Source organism: Rhynchophorus ferrugineus, unplaced genomic scaffold, assembly GCF_030347505.1.
Source record: "Rhynchophorus ferrugineus isolate W39M unplaced genomic scaffold, kcgeb_rfMv2 rfM8, whole genome shotgun sequence".
In the NCBI taxonomy this organism is placed as follows: Eukaryota; Metazoa; Arthropoda; class Insecta; order Coleoptera; family Curculionidae; genus Rhynchophorus; species Rhynchophorus ferrugineus.
The window spans coordinates 12,937,344-12,949,348 of NW_027472587.1; the positions used below are offsets into that span (position 1 = coordinate 12,937,344).

At 30.9% G+C, this 12,005-nt stretch overlaps 4 protein-coding genes across 5 annotated transcripts in view; 1 reads left to right on the plus strand and 3 right to left on the minus strand.

Moving 5' to 3' along the window:
• Window positions 1-1,143: 1,143 nt before the first annotated feature.
• LOC143200485 (chymotrypsin) lies at window positions 1,144-5,713 on the minus strand. 2 transcript variants are annotated; one of them, XM_076410923.1, is made up of 6 exons: window positions 5,550-5,712; window positions 5,397-5,471; window positions 5,220-5,317; window positions 4,994-5,160; window positions 2,602-2,882; window positions 1,144-1,296 (listed from the first exon to the last, which is right to left on the minus strand). In XM_076410923.1, exons 1-6 carry the CDS (start codon window positions 5,601-5,603, stop codon window positions 1,192-1,194), a joined length of 780 nt encoding a protein of 259 aa, XP_076267038.1. In that variant the 5' UTR covers window positions 5,604-5,712; the 3' UTR covers window positions 1,144-1,191. The 2 variants fall into 2 exon arrangements, with proteins under 2 accessions (XP_076267038.1, XP_076267037.1); XM_076410922.1 differs by lacking the exon at window positions 1,144-1,296 and adding an exon at window positions 1,397-1,567 and having other exon boundaries at window positions 5,550-5,713.
• A 773-nt stretch (window positions 5,714-6,486) lies between these two features.
• On the minus strand, window positions 6,487-8,128 carry LOC143200846 (brachyurin). Its single transcript, XM_076411585.1, has 6 exons — window positions 7,969-8,128; window positions 7,747-7,917; window positions 7,532-7,629; window positions 7,224-7,396; window positions 6,875-7,146; window positions 6,487-6,762 (listed from the first exon to the last, which is right to left on the minus strand). The coding sequence occupies exons 1-6, from the start codon at window positions 8,029-8,031 to the stop codon at window positions 6,655-6,657; spliced, it is 885 nt and encodes a 294-aa protein (XP_076267700.1). The 5' UTR covers window positions 8,032-8,128; the 3' UTR covers window positions 6,487-6,654.
• Window positions 8,129-8,205: 77 nt separating this feature from the next.
• The window catches only part of LOC143200835 (RNA helicase aquarius), a 28,552-nt gene continuing 24,752 nt past the window's right edge, over window positions 8,206-12,005 (plus strand). Inside the window, exons 1-5 of the mRNA XM_076411568.1 lie at window positions 8,206-8,403; window positions 8,456-8,556; window positions 8,613-8,766; window positions 8,826-9,221; window positions 9,283-9,441. Of these exons, the coding sequence (XP_076267683.1) occupies window positions 8,326-8,403; window positions 8,456-8,556; window positions 8,613-8,766; window positions 8,826-9,221; window positions 9,283-9,441 (888 nt within the window). The 5' untranslated portion in view covers window positions 8,206-8,325. The remainder of the gene's footprint in view (window positions 8,404-8,455; window positions 8,557-8,612; window positions 8,767-8,825; window positions 9,222-9,282; window positions 9,442-12,005) is intronic.
• mthl5 (G-protein coupled receptor Mth-like 5) lies at window positions 9,513-11,936 on the minus strand. The gene is made up of 7 exons (XM_076411580.1): window positions 11,397-11,936; window positions 11,124-11,340; window positions 10,771-11,059; window positions 10,605-10,683; window positions 10,372-10,544; window positions 10,176-10,311; window positions 9,513-10,123 (listed from the first exon to the last, which is right to left on the minus strand). The coding sequence occupies exons 1-7, from the start codon at window positions 11,615-11,617 to the stop codon at window positions 9,844-9,846; spliced, it is 1,395 nt and encodes a 464-aa protein (XP_076267695.1). The 5' UTR covers window positions 11,618-11,936; the 3' UTR covers window positions 9,513-9,843.

Genomic DNA, 12,005 nt, shown 5'->3' on the forward strand with positions numbered 1-12,005 from the left:
TTTTCGTCGAACGAAGAGGTGATCGCCGAAACTGAAGCCTATTTTGAAACAAAGAACAAATCGTACTACAAAAATGGTATCAAAAAGTTAGAGGGTGGCTATAATCAGTGTATCACCCTTGAATAAAAAAACGAATTTTGCCAAAAAAATGTGTTTTACTATGGTAGCCCCGTCCCACCTACTTTTCAATTGACCTGTTAATAGGTAGAAACTTTCTGAAAGCATGCTATAACCTGCAACTGTAATGTTTTCAACATGCGAGCGTGATTTCGAAAATTCAAAAATGGTGATTTAGATATGCAAGGCAAAGAACAGTTTGGTAGATCGAAAGAGCTTGAAAATGCGAAACTGCAAAAGTTATTGGGTGAAGAACCAACACAAACTCAAAAAGAATTGGCAAAGGAGTTAAATGTGGCCCAGGAAACGATTAGCGACCGATTAAGAGCAATGGGGAAAATCCAAAGGATAGAAAGATGGGTGCCACATCAATTGAATGACAGACAAATGGAAAATCGAAAAGTGTTCTGTAAAATGCTGTTTCAAAGATACGATCGGAACTAATCTCTGCATAGAATAGTGTATTTATTTAGGAAATCTAAAGTGCAAAATATAATGGTTATCATCTGACGAAACCGTCTGCAAGGCCAAATCGTTTTGATCGCAAGACAATGCTCTATGTTTGATGGGATCAGATTGGCGTGGTGTATTACAAACGGTTGAAAACTGATGAAACAGTTAACAGTGATACAACAAATGATCACACACATTATCAAGAGAAGAAGACAATAATTATCTTTTTCTTATCTCTTGAAATCTGGATGATAAAAACGAGCTGACCGAAGAAGTTTTTGCAATATAATCGCTCGAAAGTGGCTGCCAACCCTAACCTGAACACACACGTTCAGCCATGTATAACATGCAAGAGCAACAAGCAAAATATAACATGTATAGCTTTGAAACTTGATGTCAGTAGGATAAACTGACATATGTGTCAAATCATAACATTGTATACTTAGCCTAGCGACATCTGTTGAACGAATGTTCCTGTTTTAATTTATTACCATTAAATGAATTCGTTATTATTGAGTTTTTGGATTTGTGATTGGATTGAGTTTTTAATGGTTTCTGGAATAAAAAATGACGTCTATTTCACAATATCTTTAATTTTAACGCTACAACAGTATATGTTTATTACACGTGGGTTTCCAACCAGAAATAAAATGACGTAAGTCTCGTGTACACTCCAGGAAATCCAGCCGAGCAACCGAAATCCGATCCATAAGAGGCTATACCAACCTATAACAAAAACAAATAAGAAAACTTAAGGGGGTATTCCAATCCAGATATTTGATAAAGCCGATTTTTTTTCGTATTTTCACAGCTTAATCCTTTAAGATAATTTATACCCTCTTTAAAATGCAAACATTAAAAAAAGTTTTCGACATATCAGGGCTGTAAAAGAAATCGAGATTTTTTTACCATTACCTTTTACATATCTAATTTTTTTTTTAATATAAAAATCTAAATTCGAGCAACCGAAATCCGATTCATAAGAGGCTATACCAACCTATAACAAAAACAAATAAGAAAACTTAAGGGGCTATTCCAATCCAGATATTTGAAAAAGCCGATTTTGTTTTCGTATTTTCACAGCTTAATCCTTTAAGATAATTTATACGCTCTTTAAAATGTAAACATTAAAAAAAGTTTTATATATATCAGGGCTGTAAAAGAAATCGAGATTTTTTTACCATTACCTTTTACATATCCGATTTTTTTTTAATATTAAAAATCTAAATTTTGTTATAATTTTGCTTTGATACAACAGAAGAATGTATATAGTCCTTCCAATAAAACAGGCAATGCCAAATTTAATTGTTCATTTATTTTTACTCTGACAACAAAATACTAAACTAACTAAAATAAAGAAAAAAAAACGTTATAAAATATAATTTATTTTAATATTATAGTACATATAATGAATATTTATTGAAGGGCTTAAACTACAGTTAATAAAACTGCCACAATAGTTTGTAGAGAATTGTTTTATTATATTTATATTGACATATGACAATGGTGTCAACCAGTACCAACACAAATCAAATTTTATAGATCAATTTGGTTATATGTTCGGGCACATCAATCTTCACTATGTTTCTTTTCAACTATTGTAGTGCTAATTAGTAAAATGAGAAAGAAACACGTCCCAAACATAAAATATAATTTTATAAACTAAATTTGGCAACATGTTCCAGAGTGCTGATGACGTGCATTGACAGTTTTATTGGAAGGACTATAGATAAATCTCAAACTAAATTACAAATAAGATATGGTGTCAACTATCTCGTTTCGTTTTAGATGCCACGTCACTTAAACAGCTATATCTCCGAAAATAATCTAAATTTTGAAAAATTGTCTTAAGGGTGTGAGAATACAAGGGCTAAGCTTTGAAAATATGAAAAAAAAAGATTTTCTTCGACTTCTAGACTAGAATATCGACTTCATGTTAAAAATAGTACAAGTAACAAAGATGTAATTCAACGTACAATAGACAATATTGCTGCAATAAAAATTAAATTAATTTCGGATCATATTCCTTACCTGGATGTTATCGGCGATTAATGGACTTCCACTATCTCCTAAACAGATATTCTGACGAAACTGTACTCCGGTAAGACATATTTGGTAAGGTTGTATACTGAATAAATAAGGAACAGTACAGGCTATATTTGGAATGATGGTGGCTTGGATTCTCCTCAGTACGTCCGAATAAGCAGGACTGCTATCATCAAACCTTCCCCAACCGGCAACCTGGCCCAATTCATCAGAATAACTCTTGAGGATATCACCGAGAGATGGGGTTGCTATCAATTGAATGGCATCTGAAAATAAATTGTTGATTTGAAAATCTAGTGGGTTGATAGAAAAGAATTTTTTGATTTTAGGACAGTTTTATAGAAATCGGGCCAAATGGTAATCGAACAGGGCAAGATCCGAACTATACGGTGGATGATATCTGAACTTTTTTCTCAATTTTTGATTGACTAAAGATGTACGTGGTCTAGTTTGGCATAGGTCTAGTTTTTTTTTATTCAACATAATTCCCTTCAATGGTGATACACTGATTATAACGACCCTCCAACTTATCGATACCATTTTTGTAGTACTATTTGTCCTTTCGTCGATCATTTCACCACGCCTAAACTTAGCATACCACTCCTTGATGGTTGATTTTACTGGGGCAGTGTCCAGAAACTCGACATCGAGCCAATTTTTACCTTCAATAGCAATACTTTATCAACACGCGAAATTCCCTTTTATCAATTTTTTTCACAGTAACAAAAGTTGCTTCACTCAAAATGCTATAATTCACAAACTAATGATCCGACAGTTGTCAAATGTATACACGTATCTTTTGAAGATTAGGGCTAACTAAAAAACATATGCAATTAATTCTAGTAGCGCCTTCTATGTGTCAGGCGGGGACTTTAATTGACCTGTTACCTAAGCTAGACGAGCGTATAAGAAGTTAGCTCCAGTATAGGGCTTTTTATGGTGACTATAACCATGAACTTCAAGAAGGCCCGATATCGTTGAATATTCGAGCATTCTTAACAATCCGTAATATACGGGTTCCATCGACGGAATGAGAAGTTATATAAATATCCGAACGAATCAGGAAGCAGAAAGGGGGTGATAGAACCAAGAACTCGAGGAAGTAGCTTCGACGATAAAACACGATTTATCGAGAATAATAATCAGAATTAAAGAATTACCGAAATAAGAACAGAACGAAAGATACAAATGAACAGTCAGAACAGAATTACAGAATAAGTTAGAACAGATCAAGGTCGACAAATAGGAAATAAAAGAAACAGAAGTTCCAGAATCAGAATTAGTCAAAGAATATGAATTAAAAATCAGTCAAGTGTAAGAAGAATCAGAATTAAGGAAGAAGAAAAACTATCAAGAGTTGAAATCAAAAATCAAGAACTTCTTATATGACGTGTGTATGGCCGTCGCCAATACAAATCAATTCAATCATATCTATTTTACTTCCTTCGTTGTGTATATTTTTTACCTTATTCATTCAAAGAAGAGAAAAAATAAATTGAACTTTATGTCCAACATTGTTTTTTCTCCTTTACAACTCAACACTGTCCATAAAATTAATTGCTTAAAATTAATTTTTATGAAGCCCAAGTATCGAGCTTCTTTTTGTATCCAGTCTCATGCAAATAGTTCAAAATTGTTTTTGAGTCGATATTTAGATCTGTAGATATGTAGCTAGGATGAAATATGTCGTCTTACCTCAATATTTTAAAGAAATTCATCGACTAACGATTAGGCGACCAGAGCAAGGCTCATCTTTAAAATCGGAATTTCCGGAACAAGAACCAACATCACGAAACATTTCTGCCATTGGTGTTCATTTAAACACATCATAGACCCCACACAATTTTCAAAAAATATCAAAGGAATTGAATTTCGAAATCGACCAAGATTTAAAGATCAATAACTTTTGACTGCATAAATCAGGCTTTCTTTATACCTAGAATGTTCTACGAACTGTTACCAATCAAATGGGCTTTAGCATAGCTTCAGTGAATTAGTATTAATGCAGATATGGCCCCTTAGAACATTTTTCAGAAAAAAAAACGAAAAAAACTTTTTCTCCGCCCTTATATATCCGTATAAAGTCAAGATACTCATTATTATAGTTTAACTAACGCCATTACTTTAGTAATTCCAGGAATTATAAAAAATATTTCATAGTAATTCATGTGCAATATCATCTAACATGTGCTAATTATTCTTGCATATTTTTTATTTACAACATCTATCGTGATTTATATAAAAGGAATCTATTGAATAACAAAAATCTACTTAAACAAAAAATCTAACAAAAACAACTAAATATATTTCATCATATTCACTAATTAAAAATAAAAGTGACGTGTGACGTTTGAATTATATTACTTTATTTACCTACCAGTAAGAGCGACCTCTTCAGGCAACACCACTATAGCTATGTCGTTCAAATGTGTATCAGGGTCATATTCTTCATGTATAACAAATGTCGAAGAATTTAAGCGGACTTGAGTCTCCTCAACTTCACTAATATTATGAGCCCCCAGTATTACCTCAACACTGTCAGCTCTAAAATATGCATTACTATGATGTGTTTGCTTTTAAATAACAAAACGTGTAATATTTACCCACTAACACACCAAGCAGCTGTTAGAACTTTATTCGTTTTGATTAAAGATCCTCCACAAAGTATTTCACGGTCATTGATGATGGTTTTTATAGCGACCTAAAATATATTCGACATTCTGTCTCACTTAAATCGAATTTGATGTTTCGTCTCTGTATTAATTAGTACCAGTACTTACTTGGTAAGGCAGGGAGTGTGGTTCTACGACCTCACCATTTACAACACCAAGACTTTCTTCGCAATTAACCTCAGCCTGCAAATGTTTTATTAAAATGCTACCACATTTTCGTTTTAAGTATAGTTTTAATTAATAGTACAAAATCATACTTACGATATAAAAGAGTGCTAAAAGAAATAAAACTGCATAGGAAATGTTCCGAAACATTTTAATTTTTTATAATAATATAAAATTAATACCAAACCAAACCAGATTAGTTATTACTGAGAGTTGTTATGTGAATATTTATTTCGATTGATACTCTATTATCTTAAATTAAGCAAACAAAAAACAATATCATTAATTAAGATCATCATAAGTAATTCTTAAGGGTGTAGATAAGTTAGCCATTTAGTTGTTTTTATAATTTCAGATTCCTGTTAACCTTGCGCATTCGCCATTTAAATGAAATTAATATAACATTTTATATTAAAATGTCATGTCATGTATCATGTATCAATATAAAACTCCGTGGCATTATAAAACCATACAGAATATCATCGTTGGCAAAATCCCAATTCTCTATCTCTTTAGGCGATTCTGAATTTTAAATATTCAAATTTCAATACTATAAAGAAAATGAAATAGTTTGCCAGATTCTTAATAGTGATTTTTTGAAGGTATGAGATGAAAAATAGACTAATATTAGCGCTCTTAGACTTGATGACTTGTATTTGCTCGTTCCGCAATTAATTTTTAGTATTCCCAGTTAGTGTTCAAGTAATTTTAAAGTCTTACTTCATCATTCTGGAATCGTAATTATATATAAAATAGTTCATAATGACAATTAAGATGATTACAGTCACAAAATATACAGACTCACAGATATTTAAATATTTTGTGATTACAGTTATCATACTAATGGTTACCAAGGCAACTGTTATCATAGCAATTGTTACCATGGAATTTTCGTTTTCGTTAAGTCCATAGAGTATATTACTCTATGGTAAGTCTTTCGTTAAGTCATTCGAATAAAAGCATATGTACGTTATGCAAAAATTTTTAATCAATCAACTACTGTCCGAGTTTTGTAGATACAAATAAAAGGAAGTTGATTTTTTATATATAGTTTTATTTTATCGAAACGATATTGTTAGAACTATTATATAAACTATTTTATGATAAAATAATACGAATATTAACTGTTTATATAAAATAAACAAGCCTTAAGTGATAAAATGGAACGATTCTTACAATATATATTTCATGATACAAATTATTAGGCAGAATTAGTTCGAATCCATTCTAAATATGCTGTAACACGAGTGTACACGGACGGCCATCCTACAGCGCAACCATAAGAAGTTCCAAACGAAACAATGCCAACCTGAAAAACAGAAACACTTGACACAATTTAGAAAAAATCACAAAAATACCACTCCAAAATATAATATTAGGGAACTGAATAGAGATTGTCAATTGTTAATTTCATATTTTACCTGAGTTCTGTTCACTACTAATGGTCCACCGGAATCTCCATTACAACTTCCTTTCCCGTCCAGACCCGAGAGACATATATGGGTATGAGCTACGTAACCCAAATAAGCTAATCTACAAGGGTAATTGGGAATAATAACAGATTCCACCTCTCGTAAAACACGAGATATTATATTGGCATCGTCAGATGGTCGGCCCCAACCGCTTACCAATGCTGTTTCATTCAAGTAACTTTTGTCGTTACAGTTCGGTAGATTAACAACATTTATATGTTCTAAAAATGCGTGCAAGTGCCAATATAACTGAATGAATATCATTAAATATCATTAACATTAAGTGATTAAACCTCACCATTCAGTTCAACAGGCGGATCAAATCTTACTATAGCGATATCATCTTCAAGAGTACTTATATTCCATCCCTGGTGTACAGTTACATTGGTATTATTTCTCATAATGGATCCATCATTTTTAGCTGGGGGCATATAATGTCCACCAAAAATTAGAGTAAGGCTGCTATGGTTTCTAAAATATTATGTCTTTCTGCATCTTGCCGTTAGAATTACAAAATTTCAATTACATAGTGTAGTTAATATTAAACAGTAATAATTCTACGGAAATTCAAAAATATGTTTCGGTTTGTTATACAACCAAACTTACGAATCAACACAATGGGCGGCTGTAAGTACTGTGCGATTATTTAAAAGTGATCCTCCGCAGAAACCAGTAGCATTCTTAAAGTGCATAAAAACCGCAACCTGTAAATACTCAACTGAAATTATTTGAACTTTTATGCATCTAATAATAGGTTGTCTATATTACAGCTGTTATTAAAACAAGAAAAATATGTATAATATAATATACTTAATACTGACTTGGTAATTTCGTGAATTAGGAATCGATTCTATCCCACCAACTATACGTAAATCTATATCATTTAGTGGCTTTTGTTCTATATTTTTATATTTTAAATGTGGAAATAGATTACGAACAATATTATAATTTTCCAAAATCATTGGCTTAGCATTTAAAAAGGTGTTTTCGTCCTAAAATATATATTTGAAATATTAATTTTATATATATCTGAGCCTACTTACGATTTTATGCGACTGGATGTTGGAAATAAGCAACAAAATCAAATATATTTGCTGCTTCGACATTTTCTTTCTGTATAAATTATGATTACATTTAGATTTATAAAATATATATTATAGATGTGTGCAACATTTAATCTTTTACAGTTTATTTTATTTCATTAGAAGATATTATCATTTAATTCTAAAACTAACACTAGATAGGCAACTTGAAATTGTTGCTAAAAATATATGTAACCTTAGATGTTTTTAGCGCTCTAACCTAACTCTACATGAGCGTTTTATGCCGATGTTTTGGTATAGAAAGAGTAATTTTAATTTTTGTTATAAAATACATATAAGTATCTGAAAAACGCAAGGATGACTACATCACCACCGTTGCAAAGCAGTATCAGCACCCCAACTGTTCAACAAATACAAACCGATAGAGTAACACAGGTAATTTTAATTTTGTTAATCGTAGATAATTATTATTAATGAGGTTGTATAGTTAGCTGAGAAATATTGGGCTCCCCACACAGCAGAGCATCGTTTTGAATTCGAACCAAATGTTGTTGAAGATATTTACATGCAGGATATACGTGGCAGCAAGTTAGTTATTTTAACTCGATATTATTGTTTATATTTATAATTTATTATAATTTTAGCTTTTCCATTAGAAGAATTATGGTTTTAGAGTTCAGTCAATATTTAGAAAATTTTTTATGGCCAAATTATAAACCTGGTGCATCTCTAGCTCATATTTTATCAATTGTTATAATGGTTAATGAAAAATTTAGAGAAAGAGTTCAAGTCTGGCAGGTTGGTATAGTATAATTAAATGATTATTATGTTTGAATCAATATGTATTCACATTTTAGGCATTTAGAAAACAAAGTGAACATTTCGGTGATTTTTTCCAAAGAGTTCTTCATGCTTGTTTGGAAGATGAATTGCTTATTAATCTCAGAGAACAAACTGCCCTATTGGTATTTCTTAACCATTGTTTCAACAGCATGGAGGAAGTTTTATGTAGAGATCAAGTCAAAAGATTAGTGTCTTTATCTATGTGGGTCTCATTACAATCAAATAGAAGGGAATATGAGTTTAAGAAGAATCCTAAATGGAAAAAATATTGGAGAGCAATTCAAAGAAAAGATAAGCCTGATCAAATTGAAAAACTCACATGGGAAAGGACATTTTTGCATAAACTTATGCTGAAGTTTCTCTCAGTTTTAAATACAATTGGAGAGGAAGGAATTTGTCCGACTGATAAGGTATAATAAATAATATATACAAATTGTTAATTATTTAAAACTGATGAATGCTATCATATAGGTCCACTATTGTGAGAGATTTTTGGAACTATTAATTGATTTGGAGGCATTATTGCCTACAAGACGTTTCTTCAACACAGTTTTGGATGATTGTCATGTAGTAGTTCAATGTTCTTTATCAGGGCTAGTTAGAAGGCCTGAAGGACATTTATTTAGTCAGGTAAGTTTGATTTATAATATTAATTGTATTTAGTGCTGAATCGTGAATGTGAATCAATCAATAACACTGTAAAATTTTTAAGTTTATATTAACTATCTTACATAAAATAAGAACGCCGTTTATGATTTAAGAACAAAGAAAGTATATTTAGAAATATATAAATGGAAAATTAAAACTTAAGTATTCAACATAATTAAGGCATTATTGTGCACGGCGTCATATTGAAATAATTAAAGTGATACTACACACACACTTGAGATTTAGGAGAGATTCAATATATTTTAAATTAATAAATAAAAATACATATTAAAATATAAATGTTCAAAAATTTGTATAAAAATCATGCATATATAAAATCACTATAATGAGCTGCCTAAAATCACACTAACATATTAATTAATATCAGTATGGGGTGGTGTTCATAGCTGTCATTTCATCTCCCCAGTCATTTTCTGGTTCGGGTCGACAAGAGTGACATATGCAACTCTCATAACAACATGTTTTCTTTAATAAATACGACACATGTTTTTGATTAAGAACGCATATGTAGAAAATTAATGGCCCTTGTAAGCCATTTACAATGATATGGCTGTTGATTAGTCCCTCAAATTTTGAAAAGGACGAGAGAAGAAAGAGTAAACAAATCGTCATGACCAGCAGTAGTAGTAAAAACATTCTAAAACTAAAGAATTGTTATTAAGTAATAACAGTTGGAATAATTTCATGATGGTCACCTGTGTCTCAACTTATGATGAATTCTTCCATACGTGTGCATTCTATTAATCTTCTTAAGAGTAGTTGCAAAGAAAAATACATCAATTAATACTGTAAAAGCAACAGGTACAAAAAATATTATCATTCCTAGTGATCCTGTAATAGAAAATAAATGTAAGCAAACTTCATTTCATATAGGTAAACCAATGTATTTACCTATTTGTTCTTGTTCTGGATCTACAGAAGATGTTGGTTTAAATTCTGGATAATCCATTGTAAAATGTGCAAAAACTGCCATTAAGCCCAAAACAATTGTGCAGGACCAAGCATATACACTATAATAGCAATATTTTTTACCATCAGTGATGCGTAAAAATACGTTTCGTGACCTAAATAGAACAGTATTTAAAAATAGTATAATTTTGCAGCAAAATTATTATTTTACTTACTTAAAAGTTTTCCATATGTAATATCCTAAACTATTTAACCAAAAAAAAGCACCCAGAAGACTAATGTAACATATAGTCTCTAAAATTAAAAAAATGAATGTATTTAATTAATATAATGCAATATATATTTCGTAACCTATAATAATTATGGTAAATAGCACAATACCTGTAATAAGCAAACTTATATGACTTTTAAAAACTGTCAATAATCTAACTAAATCCGCTGTTTGGCTTATAATAAGGCACATACATATTGTAGTTACAATATTTCCTGATAAATCTCTTAAAGTTGGTATAACAAAGTATATTATGGCTACAGTTAATAGGCACATAATGGTGAAACCATGAGTAAGAGGATTTACAATATTGTGCATTAAAAATTCATTTGTTGTCCAATCTTGTTTAAGAGCAGGGGCACAAACTATTGCAAATTCACTAGTAAAACTGTCACTTTTCTGCAACAAGTGTTTATTTGTATTGTTACCAAATTGATTTTTGATTTGATAATTGTTTACTTACCTTATCGAGGCAATATTTACCGGGCTCATAATCATGGTAAATGTTAGATTGATGTTCAATAAATTCACTATCAAAATCATTTTCATTCGGAATTTGATTGTCAAAATAATGTCTTAACACACCATTGGGTAAAAGTCTTAGTTTGTCTGATGAATTTTGATAATGGTATATTGACCAAGGTTGCATATGACCACAGTTTGGTTTACCTGTTATCAACCTGAAAATATATTTGCCTTAACTTATTGTCACACTGCCCTGTTGGATTTTATTTACGTATAGTTTAATTGTAAATTCGATTGTCCTTTCTCAGATGTAAACATGGGATGCCATTGATTTGTTTTGTTTACAATCACACAATAACTACCCAAGTATATTTCATTAATTTTACAACATTTGTTTACTTTAACAATTAAGTTATTGGGGTTGTTTGAATTGAACTCTGAGTTACATATTGAATACGATAGTAGCGTAACAAAAACTAAAGCCGTATACATTTTTACCGTTAAAAATATATCGGTTGTTTAAGGTTATATTCTGTAGTTAAAAAAAATGCAGAAATTACAGTATACCCAAAATTAAACATTTGATTGTGCAAGTTTCTATTATCCTAAAACACTGATGAAGGTAAAATTGGTTAATAACAACAAAAATTCTTGAGGTTAATCATTTCCGTTCTTTTTAGTTGGGCGGCGTTGCCACTTACGTTCTATTGCCCTCTTCTTCTTCTTGATATTTTGGCCTATTATGGTATAATTTAAATATTAAGGCTTGTTTACTAGGGGTGTCGTCCGCTGAGAAAAATATGGATGTTTAAAAAAAATATCGGTATTTATTCGTAGTGTAACCACATTCCAGATGATTCATCTTTTTTGAATATTTGTG

Excerpts from the sequence above, each read along its gene's own strand:
- mthl5 (XM_076411580.1), bottom strand. The coding sequence starts at position 11,617 with ATGTATACGGCTTTAGTTTTTGTTACGCTACTATCGTATTCAATATGT. Across the intron at positions 11,341-11,396 it reads AATTTACAATTAAACTATAC|GTTGATAACAGGTAAACCAA; the intron begins GTAAATAAAATC and ends ATATATTTTCAG. Across the intron at positions 10,312-10,371 it reads TCCAGAACAAGAACAAATAG|GATCACTAGGAATGATAATA; the intron begins GTAAATACATTG and ends TTTCTATTACAG.
- LOC143200846 (XM_076411585.1), bottom strand. The coding sequence starts at position 8,031 with ATGTCGAAGCAGCAAATATATTTGATTTTGTTGCTTATTTCCAACATC. Across the intron at positions 7,147-7,223 it reads TCCGCCTGTTGAACTGAATG|AACATATAAATGTTGTTAAT; the intron begins GTGAGGTTTAAT and ends ACGCATTTTTAG. Across the intron at positions 6,763-6,874 it reads TAGTAGTGAACAGAACTCAG|GTTGGCATTGTTTCGTTTGG; the intron begins GTAAAATATGAA and ends TCTGTTTTTCAG.
- LOC143200485 (XM_076410922.1), bottom strand. The coding sequence starts at position 5,603 with ATGTTTCGGAACATTTCCTATGCAGTTTTATTTCTTTTAGCACTCTTT. Across the intron at positions 5,472-5,549 it reads TTTTAGCACTCTTTTATATC|GCTGAGGTTAATTGCGAAGA; the intron begins GTAAGTATGATT and ends AAACATTTGCAG. Across the intron at positions 2,883-4,993 it reads TGAAGAGGTCGCTCTTACTG|ATGCCATTCAATTGATAGCA; the intron begins GTAGGTAAATAA and ends ATTTATTTTCAG.